Source organism: Pelodiscus sinensis, chromosome 3 (assembly GCF_049634645.1).
Source record: "Pelodiscus sinensis isolate JC-2024 chromosome 3, ASM4963464v1, whole genome shotgun sequence".
Lineage (NCBI taxonomy): Eukaryota > Metazoa > Chordata > Testudines > Trionychidae > Pelodiscus > Pelodiscus sinensis.
The window spans coordinates 193,866,212-193,889,993 of NC_134713.1; the positions used below are offsets into that span (position 1 = coordinate 193,866,212).

Genomic DNA, 23,782 nt, shown 5'->3' on the forward strand with positions numbered 1-23,782 from the left:
ATGGATAATAACGTTCACATGAGTGGACTGATGAGTCGGCACGATGACGAAGCTACAAGGACATCAACTTCAGAAGGGCTGGAGGAGGGTGAGGTGGAAGGAGAGACTCTCCTGATTGTTGAGTCTGAGGATCAGGCTTCAGTGGATTTATCCCACGATCAGAGTGGGGACTCCTTGAACAGTGATGAGGGGGATGCATCCTGGATGGAGGAGATGTCCTATTACTGTGAAAAGTGTCAGAAGTGGATACCAGCAAGTAAGAGTCAAGATTTCCTCTGTTATCTCCATCTCTTGCGTTTTGTGGGTTTATTTGTTCTTTTCCTCAGAGAAAAAAAATCATATTATTTTCCTGAACGTATGGGAGGCAGTGATGTGTAGTAGATAGAGCACCAGACTAGGGATCAGGAGACCTAGATTATATTCCCAGCTCTGCCACTGGTCTGCTGTGCCTGTGTCTGTCAGTTCCCCTTTCAATCTCTCAGGGTATGTCTACACTACAAAGTTAATTCGAACTAACGGACGTTAGTTCGAATTAACTTTGATAGGCGCTACACTAGCGCTCCGCTAGTTCGAACTTAATTCGAACTAGCGGAGCGCTTAGTTCGAACTAGGTAAACCTCATTCTACGAGGACTAAGCCTAGTTCGAACTTACTAGTTCGAATTAAGGGGTGTGTAGCCCCTTAATTCAAACTAGTGGGAGGCTAGCCCTCCCCAGCTTTCCCTGGTGGCCACTCTGGGCACCACCAGGGAAACTTGTCTGCCCCCCTCCCGGCCCCGGACCCCTTAAAGGGGCACGGGCTGGCTACGGTGCCCGTGCCAGGTACAAGCCTGCCAGCACCCAGCTAGCAGACCCTGCACCTGGCACGGCTCGAGCCAGCCACCCGATGCCCCCCAGCCCTCCGCCTCTTCCCGGGACCAGGCTGGCGGCTCCCGGGAGCTTGCCCGGGACCGCAAGAGGCGGGCACCCGCCTGGTCTAGTGCGGATATCGTGGAACTCGTCCACGACCTCCGCACTAGGCACAGGAAAGTGGCCGTCTAGGGCAGGAGAGCTGCCAGCCTGGCCACCCAGGAGCAGGTGTGCATGAAAATCAAGGTGGTCCACTGAGACCCCCCGACCCTGAGTCCTGAGCTTACAATGGCCGTCCTGGGTCAGACCAAAGGTCCATCTAGCCCAGTAGCCTGTCTGCCGACAGCGGCCAACCCTAGGGACCCTGGAGGGGATGGACCGAAGACAGTGACCAAGCCATTTGTCTCGTGCCATCCATCTCCAGCCTTCCACAAACTTTGGGCAGGGACACCACTCCTACCCCTTGGCTAATACCACTCCATCGACCCAACCTCCATGACTTGATCTCACTTCTCTTTAAACTCTGTTCTAGTTCTAGCCTTCACAGCCTCCTGCAGCAAGGAGTTCCACAGGTTGACTCTTTGCTTTGTGAAGAACAACTTTCTGTTACTAGTTTGAAGCCTGCTACCCATTCCTTTCCTTTGGTGTCCTCTAGTCCTTCTATTATGGGAACTAATGAAGAACTTTTCTTGATGCACCCTCTCCACCCCACTCATGCTTTTATAGACCTCTATCCTATCCCCCCCTCAGTCTCCTCTTTTCTAAGCTGAAAAGTCCCAGTCTCTTTAGCCTCTCTTCATATGGGACCTCTTCCAAACCTCTCATCATTGTAGTTGCCCTCCCCTCTCCCACCCTCTCTCTTCCCCTCTCCCACCTCCTTTTCCCAATCTCCCCGAGTTTTGTTCAATAAAGAGAGATTCTATTTTTGACCACACGTTTTCTTTATTTTGTACATCAGGAAGGGGGGCTAGGGAAGGGTAAGTGGAAGGAGGTGAGGGAGGAATGGGGTACGAGCCCCCAATGGGGAGGACTGGGCTGGCTCTGTGGGCTTCTGTGGGTGGAAGCTCTCCTGCAGGCCCCCAATTGCCCCCTCTCCTCAGATGGCAGCCTGCGGCAAGTGCAGCCGGTCTGATGGCCGAGTGCTGTGATGTGCCCGGTGTGGGCACTCAGGGCACTCCAAGACAGGACTGCTTTGCAAGCGGGGTACCCCTGAGAACTGTCTGTCCGGGGTGGGGGTCGGGTCCCTTTAAGCACAGCCCTTGGCTAGCCTGAGGCAGCAGCTCCACGCTCTAAGTCCTCATCTGATGCCCTGCCGGCACTGCTTCCGGCCATCCTTAACCCCGGTTCAGGGTCCACTTAATGTGGACATGCTAGTTCGAATTAGCAAAACGCTAATTCAAACTAGTTTTTTAGTCTGAATTAACTAATTCAAACTAAGTTAGTTCGAATTAGCGCTGTAGTGTAGACATACCCTACGTTTCCCAATCTGTAAAACAGGGATAATGCCAGTTCCTTTGTAAGGAAAGGTGCTACATAAGAACTATTATTATTTTCCTGATTGGTTTGCCATTTCAGTGGGCTGTGTAAATAGATTTCAGTCTTCTGTATATAAGAATGGTTCCATGGTATCCTGAATTTAAGATTAGTATTCACAGAACAATATAAAGCCAGTTCAGGTTGGACTTCCCTGGTCCAGCACCTTTGGGACCTGACCGGTCCCAGATGAGAGATTTTGCCAGACCTAAGGAGGTCAATTTTGGACCCCTGCCACTGGCCCCCTGGCCTGGCCGCTAGCCTCCTAGCTCCCCACCTTCTGCTGGCCCCGCTGCCCTGCCAACTTGCTGGGCAACCATTGCTGCTGGGGCTCCACCGGGCCACCTAGCGCTGGGCTGGGGTCCGGGCAGCCACGTGCGCCACACCAGGGCTCCGTGAGCAGCCCTGCGTGTTGTGTGATTGAGCAGCCATGTGTGCGCCGGGCTCCCAGCCCCACTGGGCAGTCACCTGCCGGGTCTCCCAACTCTGTTGGGCAGCCCCACTACCACGCTTTGGGCAGCCCCCCCCCCATCAGCTACCTGCAGGCAGCCCACTGCCCTGCTTGCCCCACAGGGATCCTTAGTGCTGGCCCTCCACCAGGACTCTCAGGTCCTGCAACTAGGGATGTCAAATTTAGATTAATCAACAAATTGAATAGTCGATGGAATTTGCAGGAATTTAATAGAACCCCCTGGGCTCTTGTACATTTCCAGAGCAGGGAGCACAGGGCCAGCCAGAGACTGCTTGAGTCCCCCGCTGGCCCCGTGGTGCTTCTGCTTTTGAAGTGCATCAAGAGCCCTGCTCTTGCTACATTCCAAAGGCGGAAGTGCTGCCAGTTCCCCGCTGTCATCGTGTCGTCGTCGTCATCTCTCCCCTCCCCCCGCCCCTCCTGCCATGGAGATAGTGCTGGGGAGGAACCGGCTTTTAAGCCAGCTCCTCCCAGCATCGGCTCCTGCTCCCATCCCCCTGCCCTTGCTGCCGCTAAGCATATGCTTATTGGATAGTCAACTAGTTGATTACATACCTACCTGCAACATCCATGCTGGACCATGGATGTTGCTGGACCAGAGAATCCTGGTTAAGAGAGTTTTAACCTGTAGCAGTAGCTCTGTTACAAACACTGAAGTTATTTTTCCAGTGACTCCATTTAACATTACATAAACTCTTTTAGCATTCTTCATATCCTAGTACCGTAGTTTTTCCTTTCTCAGTACCAAGATCTAGCTGAGCACTGCTCATTTTATGGCAGGAAATACTGATCTCTTCTAGCTTGGTCAATACTTGTCAGTTCAGCTGATCAGTTTGCCAAAAGCTGTAGTGTGAAATCTTTTTTCCAGTGAAGTCATCCAGAATTTTTTCATTTGGCTTTACTGGAGCCAGAATTTCAGTAGGAAGAAGTTAAAGGGACACAGTCAACTTGAAGTCTAGTCTGATTAGGTACTACACCTGGGTATGTCTACACTACAGCACTAATTCGAACTAACTTAGTTCGAATTAGTTAATTTGAACTAAGCTAATTCGAATTAGCGCATCTAGACTTAAAAACTAGTTAGAATTAGCGTTTTGCTAATTCGAACTAGCATGTCCACACTGAGTGGACCCTGAACCGAGGTTAAGGCTGACCGGAAGCAGTGCCGGCAGGGCATCAGATTAGGACTTAGAGCGTGGAGCTGCTGTCTCAGGCTAGCTGAGGGCTGTGCTTAAAGGGACCCGACCCCCACCCCGGACAGACAGTTCTCAAGGGTTCCCCGCTTGCAAAGCGGTCCTGGCTTGGAGTGCCATGAGTGCCCACACTCGGCACATCACAGCACTTGGCCATCAGCCCGGCTGCACTTGCCGCAGGCTGCCATCCAGAGGGGGGGGGGTCAATCAAGGGGCTTCAGAAGAGCTTCCACGCCGAGGAGCCCGCAGAGTCCTCCCCATCGGGGGCTCGTACCCCATTCCTCCCTCACCTCCTTCCACTTACCCCTCCCTAGCCCCTCTTCCTGATGTACAAAATAAAGGACACGTGTGTTCAAAAATAGAAACTCTCTTTATTGAACAAAACTCAGGGAGATTGGGAAAAGGAGGTGGGAGAGGGGAAGAGAGAGGGTGGGAGAGGGGAGGGCAACTAAAATGATCAGGGGTTTGGAACAGGTCCCATATGAAGAGAGGCTAAAGAGACTGGGACTTTTCAGCATAGAAAAGAGGAGACTGAGGGGGGATATGATAGAGGTCTATAAAAGCATGAGTGGTGTGGAGAGGGTGCATAAAGAAAAGTTCTTCATTAGTTCCCATAATATAAGGACTAGAGGACACCAAATGAAATGAATGGGTAGCAGGCTTCAAACTAATAACAGAAAGTTCTTCTTCACAAAGCAAAGAGTCAACCTGTGAAACTCCTTGCTGCAGGAGGCTGTGAAGGCTAGAACTAGAACAGAGTTTAAAGAGAAGTTAGATAAATTCATGGAGGTTGGGTCCATGGAGTGGTATTAGCCAGGGGGCAGAAATGGTGTCCCTGGCCTCTGTTTGTGGAAGGCTGGAGATGGATGGCACGAGACAAATGGCTTGGTCATTGTCTTCGGTTCATCCCCTCCAGGATAGCTGGTGTTGGCCGCTGTCGGCAGACAGGTTACTGGGCTAGATGGACCTTTGGTCTGACCCGGTACGGCCGTTCTAAGCTCAGGGTCGGGGGGTCTCAGTGGACCACCTTGATTTTCATGCAAACCTGCTCCTGGGTGGCCAGGCTGGAAGTTACCCTGCCCTAGACGGCCACTTTCCTGTGCCTAGTGCAGAGGTTGTGGACAAGGTCCACGATGTCTGCACTAGGCCAGGCGGGCGCCCGCCTCTTGCAGACCTGGGCAGACTCCCCGGAGCCGCCAGCCTGGTCCCGGGAAGAGGCGGAGGGCTGGGTGGCAGCAGGTGGCTGGTTCGTGCCCTGCCAGGTGCAGGGTCTGCTGACTGGGTGCTGGCAGGCTTGCACCTGGCACGGGCACCGTAGCCAGCCCTTGCCCCTTTAAGGGCTCCGGGGCCGGGAGGGGGGCAGAAGAGTTTCCTTGGTGGTGCCCAGAGTGTCCACCAGGGAAAGCTGGGGAGGGCTAGCCTCCCACTAGTTCGAATTAAGTGGCTACACAGCCCTTAATTCGAACTATTTAATTCGAACTAGGCGTTAGTCCTCATAGAATTAAGCGCTCCGCTAGTTCGAATTAAGTTCAAACTAGCGGTTTGCCTGTGTAGCGCCTATCAAAGTTAATTCGAACTAACGTCTGTTAGTTCGAATTAACTTTGTAGTGTAGACATACCCCCTTGATCCTGAATCTTTTTGCCATTGTCTGTGGGTTGATGATAACTTTTTTATGTTTAAAAGCAATTTTTTTCTGTCTTCTGTTGCTGTTTGAAATACCCAGACATGGGAAAGTGCTCACTACAGCGATCAGTGAAAGTGACTAGACTAGCAATGGGCAACCTAGGCTAGTGAGTGGCTGCATGATTGGCCCTCCTTCATCTCCGTGGGGCACAAGATTGTCAGAACCAAGACAGTTTTCTGGAATAGGGTAGTTTTTCTCATTGCGCTTGTGAACCTATAATTTGTGGGGTGTGCCGATTGAACCATAGCAGCAGTCTGATTGGATGCAGAAGGAGCACACGGCTCTCCCAGTCAATGCTTTGTGCAATCAGCAGGCACCTCGTTTCACATGAACTTGCTTTATGTGTGTGACGGTTTAGTAATATTGGTAGGAAAAAAAACCCATCTGGACTGAAACTAGTGGAATCTGGCAGCTCTGCACATGGGCAACAGTAAACAAAATGTCTTGTGGATCATCACACAGGACTAGACACAAAGTGCTGTCAAATGCACAATGTAAACTAAGTGAAAAAATGGAATATTTTGTTCTAATCTCTTTCAGTTATGGTGTTTCAGGTAAAGTCTGAGAAAGGTACCGAGTGTGTCAGTGTCAGTCCCTTTCCCAGACCAGAAGAAGAGCTCTGTCTAGCTCAGTGGTCCCCAACGCGGTGCCCACGGCACCGGTGCCGGCCCCAGGCACGCAGCTTGGGCGGCGGCGCTGGCCCCGGGTCCACGGCACAAGGCACTCGGGCGGCCCCGGCCCTGGGGCACATGCCGGCGCTGGGTGCAAGGGCATCCCCGCTCCTGGTGTGCCCCAGGACGCGCGGCCCTACCCCCCGGGCGCCCGGCGCGTGAGTGGCCACGCCCCCGGGCGCCTGGCGTGTGAGTGGCCCTGCCCCCGGGCGCCCGGGAGCCTCTAAAGGTTGGGGACCACTGGTCTAGCCTGTAAGCTTGTCTTTTTCTGCAACAGAATTTGGTCCAATAAAAGTTAATATCTTTATCCACCTGGTCTCGCTAATATCCTGGGACTGACATGGCTCCAATAACACTCCATGTATTGAAATTTTGGCTTTTTACATATATTCATGAATTGGGTAGAAAAGCCCATCTTAAATGTGTGGGTTTTTTTCCCATTATCCCTTGTTGACTTCTGCAACTGTAAAGTAAGCACCATACTGAATTTCTGTTCTTGTTATGGAATTATCAGGATTGCTGATCTTTCATCCAGCAGATAAACACAGTGCTGAATCCAAATTTACTTTGCTCCATTTTTCCTATAAAAGGACTGAGGCATATCCCTTTTGCTTGTTTGTTTTAGGTCAGCTGAGAGAACAGCTCAGCTACCTCAAGGGCGATAACTTTTTCAGGTTTACTTGCTCTGATTGCTCAGAAGATGGGAAGGAGCAGTTTGAACGGCTAAGACTAACCTGGCAGCAAGTAAGTAAAAACATTCACGTAGGCATAAAACCAACAAGACCTTCAAAAGTTGCTGTGTATACAATGTACATACACCTAAAAATGTAGGTTCAGTCACAAGTGGTGAAGAAATTTACCCATGAATTTTTTGTGGATTGCTATATCAGGAAGTGGGCCTTTTGTGAGTAATTTGAAAAGATTGTCTTAACATGTTGAAAAAGCCAAATTCCCCATTTTTCATCAAAGCTCTGCGTTGTTCAATACAACTGAATGCAAGTTTCAAATAGGAAAGAGAATGTGATTTAACTGTTGTGCACTTAACAGTTTTTTGACATATAGGCATTGTTGGAAAAGTAATATAGTAAAATACAAAATGTCCAGTACATTCTTGCAATATTGTGTGAACAACTTGTTTCAGATAGTGGAGGGAATAACCAGTGGAAGCCATTTTAAATTTGATTTTAACTAACAGGGAGGAGTTGGTTGCAAATCTGCTGGTGGAAGGCAGTTTGACTGAAAGTGATCATGAAATATTAGTCTTCATGATTCTGAGGAAAGGAAGACATGAGAGCAGAAGAGTAAGGGCAATGGATTTTAAAAACCAGACTGTAACAAACTCAGAGAACAAGTTCTCTCATGGAAAGAAAGTTCTAAGGGAAAAAGGAATTCAGGAGAGCTAATAGTTTCTCAGAGACAATATTAACATGACAACAGCAAATATCCTGTTGTGAAGGAATGATAGAAAGACTAGTAATAGGCTGACGTGGCTGCCTCAGGAGGTCTTTAATGGCCTGAAAATCAAAACATAATTCTACAAAAAATGGAAACATGGACAAATAAAGGATGAGTACAAAATAATAGCAAAAGCATGTGGGGACAAAACCGGAAAAGCTAAGGAACACAAAATGAGGTAAACTTAGCTAATTGGAGAAAATCTATAGAAGAGCAACATAAATGATAAAAGGTCTAGAAAACATGAGCTATTAGAAAAGATTGAAAGAATTGGGTTTATTCTGGAAAAGAAGACTGAGAGGGGACATAACAGCTTTACCTAAAAGTTTGTTACAAGGAGGAGTGTGAAAAAATATTCTTCTTAACCTCTGAGGATAGGACAAGAAGCAATGGGCTTAAATAGCAGAAAGGGAGGTTTAGGTTCGATATCAGAAAAAACTTCCTAACTGCCAGGGTGGTTAAGCACCTAGGGATGTAAATGGCCTAGGGAGATTGTAGAATCTCCATCCTTGGAGATTTTTAAGAGCAGGTTAGACAGACACCTGTCAGGGATGATCTAGATGGTGCTTGGTTCTGCCATGAGGGCAGAGGACTGGACTTGATGACTTCTCAGGGTCCTTTCCAGTTCTGTGATTCTATGAATGGGGAATAACTGGGCAGGTGGTAATACTGCTGAAAAGAATCTGAGGGTTATAGTGAATCTCAAATAGATATAAGCCAACAATGTGATGCAATTGTTAACAAAAAAAAGGCAAACATAATTCTGTAGTGTATTCACAGGAAAGTGGTATGTAAGGCAGAGCAGATAATTGTCCCGCTCAACTCAGTGCCGTAGGTTGTCAACCCCTATTCTAAATGACATTAGTAATAATACTTGATGCTCCAGAGTACTAGAGCAGCTTTATGCTGCTCCAGCAGGCAGTAAGCAGACTCACAGCTGGCAGACCCAGCATCTTGAGGATTTGTCTTCTCTTGGGTGGCTTAGAGCTTCTGTAGTGACTTCTATGTTACCCTCTTTTTGCAACCAGCATGGGCATATAGTCTGGTGAAAGGGGCTGTAGCCAGGGCATCTTGACACCCCCATTATCCTCAGCAGTCCTTGGATCCAGAAGAGCCTGTAGGGATGTAGCATCAGGTGGAAGATAGAGCAGCCTGACAGCTGAATTTATGCTAGGGATTGGGCTGGTGTCAGGCAATCCTAGGATTTGTGGGTGTTCACCACTCCTACTCCAAACATGCACTGAGTTCAGCTTGACCAATCCAGAGCGTTTGGTCCTCTAAATGCTACCACATTAGACTACATCGGTTTCTAGACTGAAGGAAGAAGAGTGACAAAGGGAAGAGATAACAAGGAAGAAGGACGAGAAGACCAAGTGCACTTTCTCAGAGACAGTTTAGATAAGAAGCAGTGCTAAGTCTGGTGTTGGGAAGTGGCAGAATCAGCTTATTTGGCATATGAAAAAACCCAGACATGTCTATTCCTAGATCTTAAGGTGAGAAGGAACCTGTTTGTTTTCATTGGTGGAATACGGTCCCACCTACCTGTTTCTACAATGACCCTGAGTTCGGTTTGTAAACTTCTAGAGCAGCAGTTATCAAACATTAAGAGGATTTGAGGTAAAAACCTCAAGAGTGTATTCTCCCATTAGCATTAGTGGGAGCAAAGTGCAGAAGCCCGCAGTACCCACAGTACTTGGTTAGCAGACTATCTCCTGCCAGCGTAGGTTTGAGCACCCTAAGAAAGAAGAAAATGAGTCTCTGTAGGAGGCAGTCTCCACAGGAATTGACAGCAGGAGCTCCAAACCCATCTGCACCATTGCTATTTGTATTCCAGGCTGAAATGGTTCAGTGTAATTGACAGTTTGTCCTTTTACATTTAGTCACAAACAAGACTGATTTCCAGAACTGTGCTTTAATTTAGTCATTTAGCTAGTCAATTGAGTTTGTTTGTGATGTATGTAAATGGACTCTAAACTGGACTGTGTTCAAAAAAGACAAAGCAAAAACAAAGGAATTCATGAGATACCACAATTACGGATTGCTCTGCTTTTACTGGATTCTAAGTGGAAAGTAGACAGTAAGCAAATAAAAACACCCGAAGAGTCTTTCCTTGTGCAAGTTTCTACAAGATTAGCAAACTGGAACATTTGCTACCCATCTTTTCTGGAGAAAAAAGACGACCTGTTCCTAGATACATTGATCTGAATCCTCAACCTTGACATAGCTCCTTTATGCCACTCAAGCTGTGCAAAAGGTCTGTAAAACAACATCACCAGATAGCTGAGAATTCCCCTGGCATGAGACAGTCCCTGGGTGAGTAAAGCAAGTGAGTATGATAAGCAATAGGAAGGAAGAAAGGACAAGAAAAAATAACAAGATCATGGGGTACGTAGATTAGCTGTGTGGTTGGCAATCAGTTAGAAACAATCATTAAGTAAAAGAGTGGAGGGGATGTTTTCCCAACAGACAAAATGGTAATGGGTCATTTGAATCCTTCCCTTCTGTGCTTCAGGTTGTCATGCTGGCGATGTACAACCTGTCATTGGAAGGAACTGGCCGCCAAGGATACTTCAGATGGAAAGAAGATATTTGTGCTTTTATTGAGAAACACTGGAATTTCCTATTAGGGAACAGGTAAAGCCAATATTTCCCTGAAACTCCGAATAAAGATCAGAGAGGGAGGAAATTTTGTTGCTCAGTTGGGGAAATAGGAATCTTAGATTATTTAGAGATTTCTTTCTTATTCAATGCAGGGCTGACAAGAAAGAAAAAAGTGGAGGGTTTGACCTTCAAAGCTCAAATAGGAGATATGGAGGGATTTGCTCAGGGGAAAAAAACTGTTATTCAGTGAAAGAGAGTTAGCGTTGTACAGAACTGGATACAGAGCCTTGTACTTTTGGGGGAATTTCCCAGCTTCCTTACGGTATAATCCTCCAAAATGATAACACTAAAATCTCCATTAATTGCCTCTGAACTCTCATTTATGCAGGTGTAAATAAGGGAGAATGCCATGAAAAGGAATAGAATTAAACTGACACAAAATGGATGTGAGATCAGAACCCACAGAGAAATAAACACCTTTCCTATTTCATCTTGTTTTGGGGTCTTTCCTTAATGAAATCTCTTGTTTACTGTCCAGTACAAAACATTGTGCTGCTGTGGTATTTTTCATAGTATATATTTAGTTATAAACTCAGAGGTTAAACGAAAGCGGCTGACTATATTTTTAACTGCTCTGGGCTGACCTAACAAATTACAGGGATGCACACCAAAGGTTGCTTATACTGTGTGAGACTTTCCAATGTCTATTATAAGGAGAGTCAGTATAAGATTTTTCTTCGGCAGCAGGGATCGTTCTATTTCTGATTGATTTAATTAGAAGCTAACAGAATAAAAGATCCTGTTCAAAGCTGATAACCCTTTTCTCTCTCAGTAAAATAGCTTGGCACTATTAGGCACATAGACCATGGATGTGTTTTCTAAATGCACCCAGCAACTCACTGAATTTGTTCTGACTCTGATGGAAAGGGACACACACATGCCAGTGGCGACACAGAGGAGAAAAAAACAAATATCTGAAATTCTAGTTTGGATTGGCATGTTGGAGTATCAGGCCTTTTTGCCTAATCAGAATGTATTGCTTTGATTTATTGTTTCTGTTTAAAACACAGGTACCCGGTTTCTGTGTTACCCTGACCATCACCACTAACGGTACCCGTAAAACAGGATGCAAATGAGGCAGATGTCCCATCAGGCTCTGCTTCCAGAGGTTTTAGCACTGACTCACTTGGAGATAGCAGGCTCATGATAGAAGGGATCTGCTACCTCTCTGAGTGCTACTCTTTCTGGAACCCGTTCCACTCAGTCATTTCCTTGTTACATCCAGCAAACTGCTTCCTGTCCTCCATGCACGCTCCCCTGTGAGAGAATGGAGGATAGTTCTACTTGCCTGGAAGAGAGACACCTGACTAGCCTCTTGCAAAATGTCTCTTGCCTTGCATGTTGTCCCAGAACTTGCTGGTGCAGCTGCTTCCTTTGAATCTAGTCACAGGTGAAGCTGAACTCTGCTCTCCCTTAAATGTCTGGCTTTCCCCGTGGCAGCCTACAAACACCCTCTGCCTGCTGAAAGCGCTCAGAGAGAGAGATCAGAGAGTCTGCGGGAAGAGGCAAGTTGCTAACAACCCTTCCGTGCTCCCAGGCAGAATGCCTGAGCGAGACCTACAGGCAACAAGAGCCTGTTGAGGAACAAACCTTCCCTGGGGATTTGCAGGAGTGGGCTGCTGCTGGGGGAGAAGCCACAGCTTGGAGGGCTGCAACGGGCTGTGAGCCTGAGGAGAAGAGCTGTAGTATGAATGGGACTAAGTGCCCTCTATCAAAGGTGGGAGCCAGCTAGAAAGGCTGGGTGGAAGATCTGTGGGGGTGTGACCTTTGTGTTTCTCATGCCGCTCCTCCCCAGAAGGGAGTTAGTGAGAAAGTACTCACAAGTTGAGGTTGGTTTCACAGGGAAAGAGGGGGAACCAAGGGCGTGACAATGCCTGAAGCCCAAATGGGTAGGCCCAGGCACACACTGCACACGTGAGGAAACAAAAGCAGTTTAAAAATGCCATTCGTGCTAATAGCAAATAATGGAAGCAAAGCAAAAGAAGGGGAAGTTACACTCCTTCCTCCTCCCTGTTCTTTGCCCCCACCACGTCTCCCTTCTTCCCCCTTGCCCAGCTCCCAGGGGAGCGCCGCTTCAGAACCCGGGGGAGTTGGCTGCCGTTGCATCTGGAAGTGGCACATTCATCAGGAGCAGAGAGGGGTGAGGGCAGGGTTGAGAGAGAGCCTCCCCACTGTTTTCCTCAAAGCATCATTGTGCAGCCATCCTTCATGCTGCACCTGCCTTCCCCACCCACAGCCCGCCATGGGTTCTCACTGTGCCCTCAAGCCACATGCCCCTGCTGCCTTTTTCAAGTGTATAAGCAGACAAGGTGGCCATTTGCTACATTTGCAGAACTCAAAAGCAGGTTTGTCAGGAGTGTAAATTAGGGGAAAGATGTAAAAAGACACATTCTTACTCAGTAGGTCTCTCCCTCTCTCTCGCCTCCTCGCCCATGTAGCCTGAGTCCTGGCTGCTGACTTGAACAGCAGACCAAGTTTTCATTCGTTTTAGCACTGTTGAATTAGCACAGCTGCTGAAGAGTGAGCTGGATTCTGTTCAGGCCCTTGTATCATCAGTAGGACTGTTGAGTAAGACAGCTGTAGCTCCTTGATGGTTGGTGATGTGAACGCCTGACCAGAACTCCAAGCTAGGAAACCCCTTTCTTTTTACTTGTAAAACTCAGCAGAATTGGTATTAAAATGGAATCACTTTTCAAAGCAGAATCTAGTTATTAAAGTTGAGTCTTGGAACCCCATATTCCAGCTTGAAATCACCCATGGAAGTCTTTAGAAAGAGCAGCATTGCTGAAGCGCTTCAAGTCCGGAGGCCACGTGAACCATCACAGCGGAGTAAATGGCAGCAGCATTCACTAAGGTTTCTTCGGTAAAGAAGAAGAAAGTCCAACTAAAGTGTTCTTAGTGTCCCTCATTTTTTTCTCTCTTGATTTAGAAAGAAGACGTCAACTTGGTGGAGCACTGTTGCCGGCTGTCTTTCTGTAGGGAGCCCCTTATTTTTCCGCTCGGGGGCACAGGAATTTGGAGAACCAGGATGGTGGAAACTTGTTCACAATAAGCCTCCTACTATGAAACCTGAAGCAGAGAAGCTCTCTGCATCTGCAATGAAAGCAAAAGGTAACTCTTCTGACGACAACACACAGGGTGCTAGTCAGGCCAGAATTGATAGTGTTTAAAGGTATGAGATGACACTTATTTTAAATGACTCAAGTGTGGATGGGGTTCCAGGGCTTAATTCTGCTCTCATTTGCTTGTGTTTTACACTGGTGTAAATGCATTGACTTCAGAGGAGTTTCTCCTGATTTATACCAGTGAGAGAAGAGGCTCATGGAATTTTACACTTTCTATGTAATACAGGTTGAATCTCTCTAGTCCAGTACCCTCTGGTCCAGCAATATCCATGGTCCGGCGTGATTTTAGTTAGCCAGATATTCTCTTATCTTGGGTGTGGCCAAGTTTCCCCACAGTCCCATAAAGTTTGTTTACAGCCACCAGTCCTGGCCCACATTTACTCCTAAATGTCCTCTACGAGCCCAGTAAGCAGTAGAAGTGTTGGTAATGCTGTTAGACAATATTGACCTCCCATGGTCTGGAAAATTCTCTCGTTTGGAACCGGTCAGGTCCCGAGGGTGCCAGACTAGAGAGGTTCAACCTGAACACACATTATTATTGAAATGATCCAAGTGTTCTTTGTGGTTTGTATTGTTTTTCTGTAATTATCACAGTTTCTCTACTCCCTGCTACCTTGATGTTCTTCTCTTTTTAAAGCAAATTTTGTGGATACAAGAGACAAGTAAAGAGGCATCAAAATGTCACTGTCTTTTAGATTAAACAAGCTATTTATTCTCTAGCAGCTTCAAAGCCACCTCTGGATCCCATCATTACAGTGGAAGGGCTGAGGAAGCGGGTGAGCCGCAATCCTGTAGAGTCAGCCATGGAGCTGAAGGAGAAGAGGTCTCGCACTCAAGAAGCCAAGGACATCAGGAGAGCCCAGAAGGAGGCAGCCAGCTTCCTGGACCGAAGCACCTCCTCCACACCTGTCAAATTCAGTAGCCGAGGTCGTCGCCCTGACATGGTTCTTGAGAAGGGAGAGGTGATTGACTTCTCATCTTTGAGCTCTTCCGATCGAACTCCTCTGACAAGCCCGTCTCCTTCTCCATCGCTGGACTTTTCTGCTCCTGGGACACCGGCTTCCCATTCAGCTACTCCCAGCCTGCTCTCAGAAGCAGATCTCATCCCAGATGTAATGCCACCACAGGCCCTATTTCATGGTAAGAGATGCAATGTGTTTTGTTTAATAGCAAGTGACAAGCAGTTTCTAACAATAGGGTTGACATAGTTACCTTGACAAAGGAATAACCTGTTTGCTTTACTTCAAAGCATAATGGAAAATGACTGGCAAAGTGCAGTTTTCTTCTTAATTACATGACAATCTAAATTAGATTTTCACAGACAGGTGTAGTGGTAGATGCTTAAGGCAGGAAAGGACCACTGAGATCATCTAGTGTGACATCTTTGATAACACGGGACACAGAATTTCACTCAGTAATTTCTGCATAAAGCAATATGACAGATATTAGGTTTGCAGTATCAGGTAGCATTCAGTCAAGGCAGAAAACAGAGAGCTCTTGTAAAGGAAAGGGACTTTCACACCAGTAAAGTTTTGAGGTTTTGGTTGTCTAGCGCGTTCAATTGTCTGAGTACAGACATGTTAAAAGAGATTAAATCTGGGTAAGGGGGAACACATGGAATAAGTTACTCACCATAAGTAAAGGCGTCACATAAGCATTGCTCCATTAAGTGGAATTGTCATATTTACACGAGCTGAACATCTGGCCAGTAATCTGCAAGTGTTCAGCGCTGCTCTGGTGGTGTTATACCTGTTTTGATGCTCTCAAGGAATTTTCAAGGACACCATTAAGTAAAGAACAATCTGAAAAGGTTTCCTTTGAAATAGAAGGAAAAGAATGAGTCTACATTTTCCAGGGACTACTGATATCAGTTGCCCTAATATGAAAGGGCTAAATTTTGAGACACATTAAAGTGACCTTAAATGACAGGTACTCTGCCCTTCCTAAAATCAGACTTTAAGATTTCTCAAGGTAGGCATCCAAAATCAGTTGTCATGTTTGAAAATACAGGCCCAGGAGTGTATGACAAGCAGAATATTACAGATAAGCACGAAATTATATTTCCTTCACACTTAAGCCACAAACTCTCTGGGCTCATGCTCTTGCTATGCTGCTTTTGCATCTTTGCTGAGTTAGTTTTGTCTTTTGTGCAGATGATGAAGAGATGGAAGGAGATGGAGTCATAGATCCAGGAATAGAGTACATTCCCCCTCCTAGTGGGACAGTGGGTGCTGGGTCTCTGATAGTGAGCCGAAAGAAAGTGAAAACACCTGAGCAGATCAAGCAAGAGGTGGAAAGTGAAGAAGAGAAAGCAGAGAGGATGGAAGGTGACAGTGAAGACCCCGAAGATTCAAATGAAGCCCTACAGGCCAGGGCGCGGGACAAAAGAAAGCCACAAGTGGAGAAGGACGGTAAGCCCAGAGCCCCCAAGTACACATCTGTTAGCATCTATGAGGAAAAGCTACTTCTGAAGAGGCTGGAGGCCTGTCCCAATGCCGTGAGCATGACCCCAGAAGCCCGGAGGTTGAGGCGCAAGCTGATAGTCCGGCAGGCCAAGAGGGAAAGGGGACTGCCTCTCTTTGACTTGGACCAGGTGGTGAATGCTGCTCTGCTCTTGGTCGATGGGCTCTATGGAGCCAAAGAAAGAGGCATTTCCAGGCTGCCAGCAGGACATGCAACATACCGAACAACTAGCCAGGACTTCAGGATCCTGGACAGGTACCAGGTGAGTGCTTTCAGTCCCAAGTTAACTCCTGGGGCCAGCTGTACGAGGGCTGCTATGGTAAGCAGTAGCCATCATACGGAGGAAGTCTGATTCCAAGCATTAAAAGGGTTACGTGAAAGTCTTGTATCCACTCAACATGCTCCTAGCCCCATTCTTCAGCTGGGTAATAGCCCGTAAAGTATAAAGACATGTAGATGCCAGCACTGGGAAGTAGCAGTTGCTGGTGCTCATTCTACACTCAAACACTTTGCTGATGGAGTCAGAGTAAGTACCTTGACGAACGGTATTACTCTCTTGCCATCTAGGAACATGGGCTCTCCCAGGATAACAGTGGATGATGAGTGCACTTAGCACTTTGCAGGATCAGGCTCTGAAACTGGGGGGAGTTGTGGAGTCACTATGAGCAGGAGCATTGGCCTGTAGTTGCCTGACCTGCTGGTTGGACAGGCGGAGAAGTGAGAAGTCTTTTTCCCTTTTGGAGCTTTGGGTTCCAAACATTAGGGTGTTGGTCAGCTCCCTTGACGCGACAGTTTATTTTTGTCTTGCCTTGTAGACTACACTGCCAGCTATGAAGGGGTATAGGCACCAGACAACAAAATTTCTGTACCGATTGGTAGGCTCAGAAGACTTGTTAACAGACCACAGCATCGTTAGTCCCTACACATCCCGCGTCCTAAAACCATATATCAGGTATGGACCCCTAGAGCCTTCTATTTAGCAGCAATGGTAGTTATTGTTACCAACTTGTCTTTCTGTATTGTGGGTTGTTTTTGTGATACTGGCAGACGTGACCATGAGACCAAGCCTCCTAAACTCCAGCTGCTGGCTGAAATCTGTGCCCATCCACACAAGAACAATCCCGACTGGAAGGCTGAGCCTGAAGCACCCATCGATTACTGCTACGTTCGCCCAAACCACATCCCCACTATCAACTCCATGTGCCATGAATTCTTCTGGCCTGGTAGGAATTCCACAGTACTTGATTTTCTAGGAAAGAAAAAAGTTTTGTTTCAAAAATCATTTTTGGAGCGGGGTCTGTTACCTCAGTGAGTATTTGTTTGGCTCAGTTATTCTATAAATATTTAGTTGAGGAATTCTGTCAGATGATCAGTTCTGGAACAGTGTGTCAGCCTCTACATTTGTGAGATCAACAATACTGGGCAACTGGGCCCCGACTCAGCAAAGCACTTAAGCATGTATTATGCTTTCAGCATGTGAGCCAGGAGGACTATTTGTATGCCTACAGGTAAGTGCTCACTTAGGTGTTTTGCTGAATCGGGGCCATAACATAGTAGAGAGATGTTTTGCTGGATGCCTGCTCCTAACTGGTTTGAGAAAAAAGTTTCTTCCCAGTAAGCACAAGTCCTCAATGGACTGGATTGGACTTCAGACCTGGATAAGTGTCTTGGCTCTACCACAGAGGTCTCCAATCTCTTTAACCACAAGATCACTTTTTCAATTTAAGTTCAATGTAAGATCTACCTCAAACCCAAATACCCTGGCCCTACTTCCTTCCCACCCCTTCTTTAAAGTCCCACCCTGCTCCACCCCTTCTCTCAGACCTCACCCTCTGAAGTGCCAGAGCTTGATAGCTTCCCAGCCAAACCAGTGAGGCTCATCTGTCAGAGGCTTCAAGATCTACCAGTAGATCCCGATCTACTGGTTGGTGACCACTGCTCTACCACATGCTCCTAATGTGATCATGGGCAAGGGCCTTAATCTCTCTAGACCTCAGTTTCCTTTTGGTAAAATATGGATATAGTTGTAAGCTCAAGTGTAGTAGTCTTAACTATTCTTATCAGTCTCTGTTACTTTTTATAGGAAGCTCCTTTGGGCAGGAGCTGTCTCTATGTGCATGTCCCTATGCAGCCCGGATCTTGGGCGTGGTTTTTAGGCAGTATGGAATTAGTAATGATGAACTGCTATAACACTGCAAACTAAATTTGTAATAATACACAAGCACTGCACACCTATATTTTAAAATAAATGTTGGTGCTACACGTGGGTTGGTAGATTATTTGTATTGAAGTAGCACCTGCTATTGTGCTAGCCACTGTCTGTGACTGCCCAAATCAGTAGTAGGGAAATTGGCATGTCTGTCTTTACACATGCCGCTTTGGAACGCATGAGACACCCTCTGGTTCTAACAGAAGCTGAGCATCTCTCTCACAGCTTTCCCCTGTCTTTCCAAGTCCCTCAATCCCCCATCCACTCAGTGCTTATTCTTATGACACAGACAGGAATTTGTGATAAGCACCAAGGCCCAGATCCACAAAAGTATTTAAGCTCCTAATGGAAATGAATCTATTTTTAATCTAGCTAGCTCAGTGGAGTGGGCAAGCCCTTCGAGTAATTAACCAGGGTTTGGTCAGCTGCCCAGGCTTCCCTGCTCTGGTACCTGAATTAATGAGATGAAAGATAATTTGGGCACACATACACAAGCTGCAGTTATACCCTGTGATTGCAGCATAGAGAAACCCTATGTCCATTAAAGGTGTGTGTGGGGGAGTTTCTATTGAAATAGATACAACAGAACAGCTTCTACTGTGGATGCAATTATACTAGTGTCAAGGTACCAGATATTGATACAAGCTCCTTCAAGAGCAAGGCTTGTCTACATGTGAAAATTATACCTTTAAAGAAGGATGCAAATTTAAAGTGCTCTAATTATACGAGGGTAATCCCCATGTGGAGTTATAGGTATGGCATACAAAAGCGTGGCTTTTTCTGGTTTAGATTGTTGCTTTGAAAGTGGGTTAAATAGCCTAAGAAAGCCATTCACTGTGAAATAAGTGTATCTATCTATCCAGGGGAATTATAGCAGTATAACTTACAGTGCTTTAGTCATGCTGGTATAATAATACCTGCATAAGGGAAACACTTCCCATGAAGATCACAAACTATACTTGTATAAAGCCAGTCTACAAGCCAGTTGGGGTTGTAATGCTTTATCCTAGTATCTTAAAGCCACACAGCTTTGTATATAGGCAAGCTCTGAGTCATTTCACATTAGACTTCAGCCCTGGGATAATTAACACATCTCCTTATCACCAACTGATTCCTCTCCAAAGCTCACTCCACCCTGATCTTTCTCAAGCACTTAATTCCACTGTTTGCTGCCAGTGTTCTAGGATTCGGATAGAAAACCATAGGCTGTTACTCTGTTATTCCACCTTTGTGATTATTTTAATGAGCATTTGAGGAAATATGAAGGGTCTGACTCTTCCCTGCCTTGTATCTTGCTTAGGAATTTCTGTCTGTGAAAAATGGGTGTAAAAGTACTACCAAATTAGAATGGTAATGGCTTACATGTACTGGGCACTAAGGGAGAATCTAGCACTCATCTTTATTGTTTAGTTATTTGTATTACCATAGTGCTTAGGAGCCCCAGGTGTGGACCGTAACCTCATTGCAGTAGGGACTGTACAGAGTCCGATCAAGTGCTACTTTGGAAAGTGACTTAAAGCATATATGTCTGTTGCCACTTAACTAAAGGTAGTAAGGACCTTTGTAAAGGTTCAAATGTCACTTTTTTACAAGCTAGGAGGGCTCAACATGGGGGGAGGAACCACAAACATTAATGAGTTTCCAAACTAGCCTTTGCAAAGGCTATGTCTTCACTGCAAAGAAAAAAATAAGTTGGCTGGTTTTTTTACACTGAGTTAATAAAATCCTATTGGAGATAAGGCAATATAGTTTTTCCCCTTGAGGTAGCTAGTTGAAGTAAACTCCAGGTGAGTGTTGCAGGGCTTATCTTGACTGGCTACGCTAAGATTAAAAATGACAATGCCTTGTTTCTACTAGGATTCTGCATCAAGACAACTAACACAAGTCAGGCTATGTCTACACCTCAGAGTGGCACAGCTTTAGCAGTAGGGTCCTGTGTAGCTGTTCTTGGCCAGCAGGAGCGAGCTATCCCACAGGCATAATTAAACCACACCCAGGGAGTGGCATTGCCTGTATCAGCAGGAAAGCCTAAAAAAAGCTTGACAAAGCCTTAGTTCTTTCCATAAATTACAACCACTTTTTTTTTTTTTTTTTGCAATGAAGACAAAACCAAAGATAGCCACTTCCTCAATGTAACTGATTGCAAAAATTCTCTAGTGATTTTAAATTCAATAAATCAGATTTAAATCTGGGTAGGATAATTTTAATGTTCTGTGCTTTGTCTTGAATTCTATGAACCTTTATCACATCCGGGAAAAGTCCAATGTTATTCTGTCTTCTTCATGGAAAAAGGTTTCAGCAGCAGAAGAGAGGAGGTGGCTTCCATATCCTTGGCTTCTTGGGATCTATGATGACTTGGTTCTAGACTGCATCTGAGCAGTGTACAGATACAAATACTTTTTCAGTCTGCAGCCCTGCAATTTCAACCTGAGATCTGAAAGTCAAGTAATATTCTTTTGGAGTCCCAATTGCCAGCAATACAATCCTGTTAATGAGTAAGCCATAACAATCCATTACACTGTCCCATAGCTTTATTGGCTGTGCAGGGCAGAAAAACTAACAGAAATAAAGAGCAGAATAAACACATTTAGGACCTAATCCAGCCATCATTTACACATGTAACTTTATTCATGTGTGTGCTTGGAACTGGGTGCTTTATAAGTTCGGCAGATGTGGCTCTGAATATATACAGGAAGAAAATCAGTTAAGTTACAAGATGCCAATTTTGTCATTACTTTTTAGAAGATAACCACATTTTAAGTTAGATTTTTTTTCATAGCTTGTGGATATGAATCTGTTGCTAATTTCTTAGCACTGGCTGCAGTGTAAAGTTTGTTTTTAAGGTTTGGGATTTTGTTTTTCTCTGTACATGGGCTAAAATGCTGCTTCCGTTGACTCCAACTGTAAAACTCCTATTTTGGCCTACAGGATGGCTTCTTTCTATGCAAGAGTATGAAAATGATGACAGAAAGAAGCAATTGAACAGGTTCTCCTCAAAAAACATGTTTAACACTTTTTAATCTGTTAAATTCCTTAATTCCATCATATCCTGACTGTATGATATTGTATTGCATTAACATTTCCCTTTGGTTTGTGGTGCTTTATAGCTGTGCTCTTCTCACACCCTGCAGGAATTGATTTGTCAGAATGCCTGCAGTATCCAGACTTCAGCGTTGTCGTCCTTTACAAAAAAGTCATCATTGCCTTTGGCTTCATGGTGCCAGATGTGAAGTACAATGAAGCTTACATCTCATTTCTGTTTGTTCACCCTGAGTGGAGAAGGGCAGGCATTGCAACCTTTATGATATACCATCTTATTCAGGTAACTGGACAAAGATCCTTCTACTTAATAGAGCGCCAGCATTGTCCTCATCTTTATATATGAATGTAAACAGTGCTGGGTCAATAGTACTTGTTTTTTATCCTCTCCCCCTCCCCCCCACTTCAGTACACTTGTTTACATATTTATGTGGATGATGCATTTGTGAAAATCATTACACTAACACTACTTTTTTCATGGATTTAAAAAGACATTTTCAAAGTGGGCAGGCTTTGGGGGATTGGATGGCTTAGGAGATCAGTGGAGTGATATGGGCTTTATCTGCAGAGCTCACCAAGCGGCGGCGAGCCCCGCTCGCCAGCTGCGCGGTTTCGCACTATTCTGCGCATGCGCAGATCGCTCTGCGCCGGCTCTTCCGGGTTGTAATCTACTTTCCACGGGCGAGTAGATTACATTATTTGTCGAGCCCTGCTTATCTGTATTTGGCTCTGATTCATCTGTCAGTGATCAGTATCTATGCTGCAGCAGCATTGCAGATCTCAAGTATAGAGAAGAAAAGTTGCGATATGCACAGGATGAGCTAATCCCAGATTCAGGCAGAGGGAGGCTCTACTAGAGCCAGTTATAGCTTTCCTTACCTCTGTTAGCTGTACCAGTCCCATTTACACTGTAATGCAATCAAGTTTAATAGAAAAAAGATGAGTCCTCTGAAACCTTGAAGACTAACATTTATTTGGGCATAACTTCTCTGGGCTGGTATCTACTTTGTCACATGCACAAAGTGGGTTCCAGCCCACAAATGCTTATACTCGGATAAATGTGTTAGTCTTTAAGGTGCCACAGGTCGTCTCCATTGTTTTTGTTGAAACAGTCTAATAGGGCTACCCCTCGAAAGGAGTTCAGTAGAGCTAATGAGGATTTGCTCTGATGTCCCACAAACCAATTCCAGTGATAAGAGACTGCCATTTCACATTATGCTTCTGTTTGACTGTCATTAATCTGCTGTGTATTTGTGACTATGGTGAATTTCCATCGACTACTCGATTAGCAAAAAGGGGGTGCTCACTATCCCGCTGCGCCTCTCCCTTTGAAAAGTGCTAGAGCCGCCTGCAGCTCTTGGCCCTGACTGCTGCACCTCTTCCTTTCAAATGTACAAGAGCCACCCGTGACTCTTCTACATTTCAAAGGAAGAGGCACAGTGGGGAACCCACCCAAGCATGTACACATTTCAAAGGGAGAAGTGCAGCAGTCTGGACCTCGCATGAGTGGAGACTACTTCGGTCCCCGCTCGCACCATTTCCCCACTGTGCCTCTGACTCCCCTGCCTGCCTGCCGCCTCCACCCCCATGGAGACAGTACTGAGGGGAGCCGGCTTAAAAGCACTGTCTCCTGGTCCTCTCCCCTCCCCCCGGTGCCTCTGATACAGAGGCAGAAAGGTGGAGGAAGCAACTAGTCAAGTAGTGACCCAACTACCTGATAAGTCTAGACTTATCGGGTAGTTGACTAGTCTCTTACATCCCTAGGGTGGAAGGCAGGTTATATTTAGTTTAAGATGAACTACTAGCGGTAGTTTAATCTAACAGTAGTCTAGATTCCATCCTCTGATGCAAGTAGCACACTGAATTGTGTGAATGCATTTTCAAAAGTTACACATCAATACACCCAGTTCCCTGGGAGCAAGACAGCATATTTCTCATGTTCTCGTTCTAACTTTTCTTTTCCAAAAGTGTCCCTAATTTTGATTGCTTTATTCTAGCCTCATACATGTGGGAATCTTATTACTAGCCTCTGAATACTGGAATTATGTTTTTTTCCAAGCCAAGATCACGTGCTCTGTCATTAAAATTGTTTAATCGCTGTACCCTACTCCTCCTTTGCACTTCCCCTTTGGATGTAACGGATGCAAAATGCTTTCAGAGCACATCATGAAAGAAGTGCTGAAGTCTGAAGAATTATTATATTAACACTTTTATTGAAGAGGTGTTATGAACAGTCTGGTTGCTAAATAATGAGGATTCTCCAAGTTAATGTCAGAATTGTCATTTACTAGCTGAACATTCAATATTTAGCTGGGCGTGTCAGGCTGTGAGCCCTAGGGGCTGAAAGGTGGGAGTGGATCAGACTGGGATCTACTGGAATTCCAATGTGACACACCCAGAGATGATCTTGTGGTGCCAGTATGATTTTAGC

At 45.8% G+C, this 23,782-nt stretch overlaps 1 protein-coding gene and 1 long non-coding RNA gene across 5 annotated transcripts in view; one reads left to right on the forward strand and one right to left on the reverse strand.

Annotated features, from left to right (window-relative positions):
- Nucleotides 1-23,782, forward strand: part of KAT14 (lysine acetyltransferase 14) — a 25,602-nt gene continuing 1,820 nt past the window's right edge. Inside the window, exons 1-9 of one of the 2 annotated variants that reach the window (XM_006118564.3) lie at nucleotides 1-256; nucleotides 7,025-7,143; nucleotides 10,367-10,488; nucleotides 13,445-13,626; nucleotides 14,361-14,780; nucleotides 15,794-16,365; nucleotides 16,919-17,055; nucleotides 17,151-17,326; nucleotides 21,444-21,634. In XM_006118564.3, the coding sequence (XP_006118626.2) occupies nucleotides 1-256; nucleotides 7,025-7,143; nucleotides 10,367-10,488; nucleotides 13,445-13,626; nucleotides 14,361-14,780; nucleotides 15,794-16,365; nucleotides 16,919-17,055; nucleotides 17,151-17,326; nucleotides 21,444-21,634 (2,175 nt within the window). The remainder of the gene's footprint in view (nucleotides 257-7,024; nucleotides 7,144-10,366; nucleotides 10,489-13,444; nucleotides 13,627-14,360; nucleotides 14,781-15,793; nucleotides 16,366-16,918; nucleotides 17,056-17,150; nucleotides 17,327-21,443; nucleotides 21,635-23,782) is intronic. The other variant, XM_075925757.1, reaches the window with a different exon arrangement.
- Nucleotides 14,632-23,782, reverse strand: part of LOC102458821 (uncharacterized) — a 21,175-nt gene continuing 12,024 nt past the window's right edge. For all 3 annotated transcript variants that reach the window (XR_012903051.1, XR_003088482.2, XR_001367933.3), the window contains one exon: nucleotides 14,632-14,770. This is a non-coding gene — a long non-coding RNA (uncharacterized LOC102458821). The remainder of the gene's footprint in view (nucleotides 14,771-23,782) is intronic.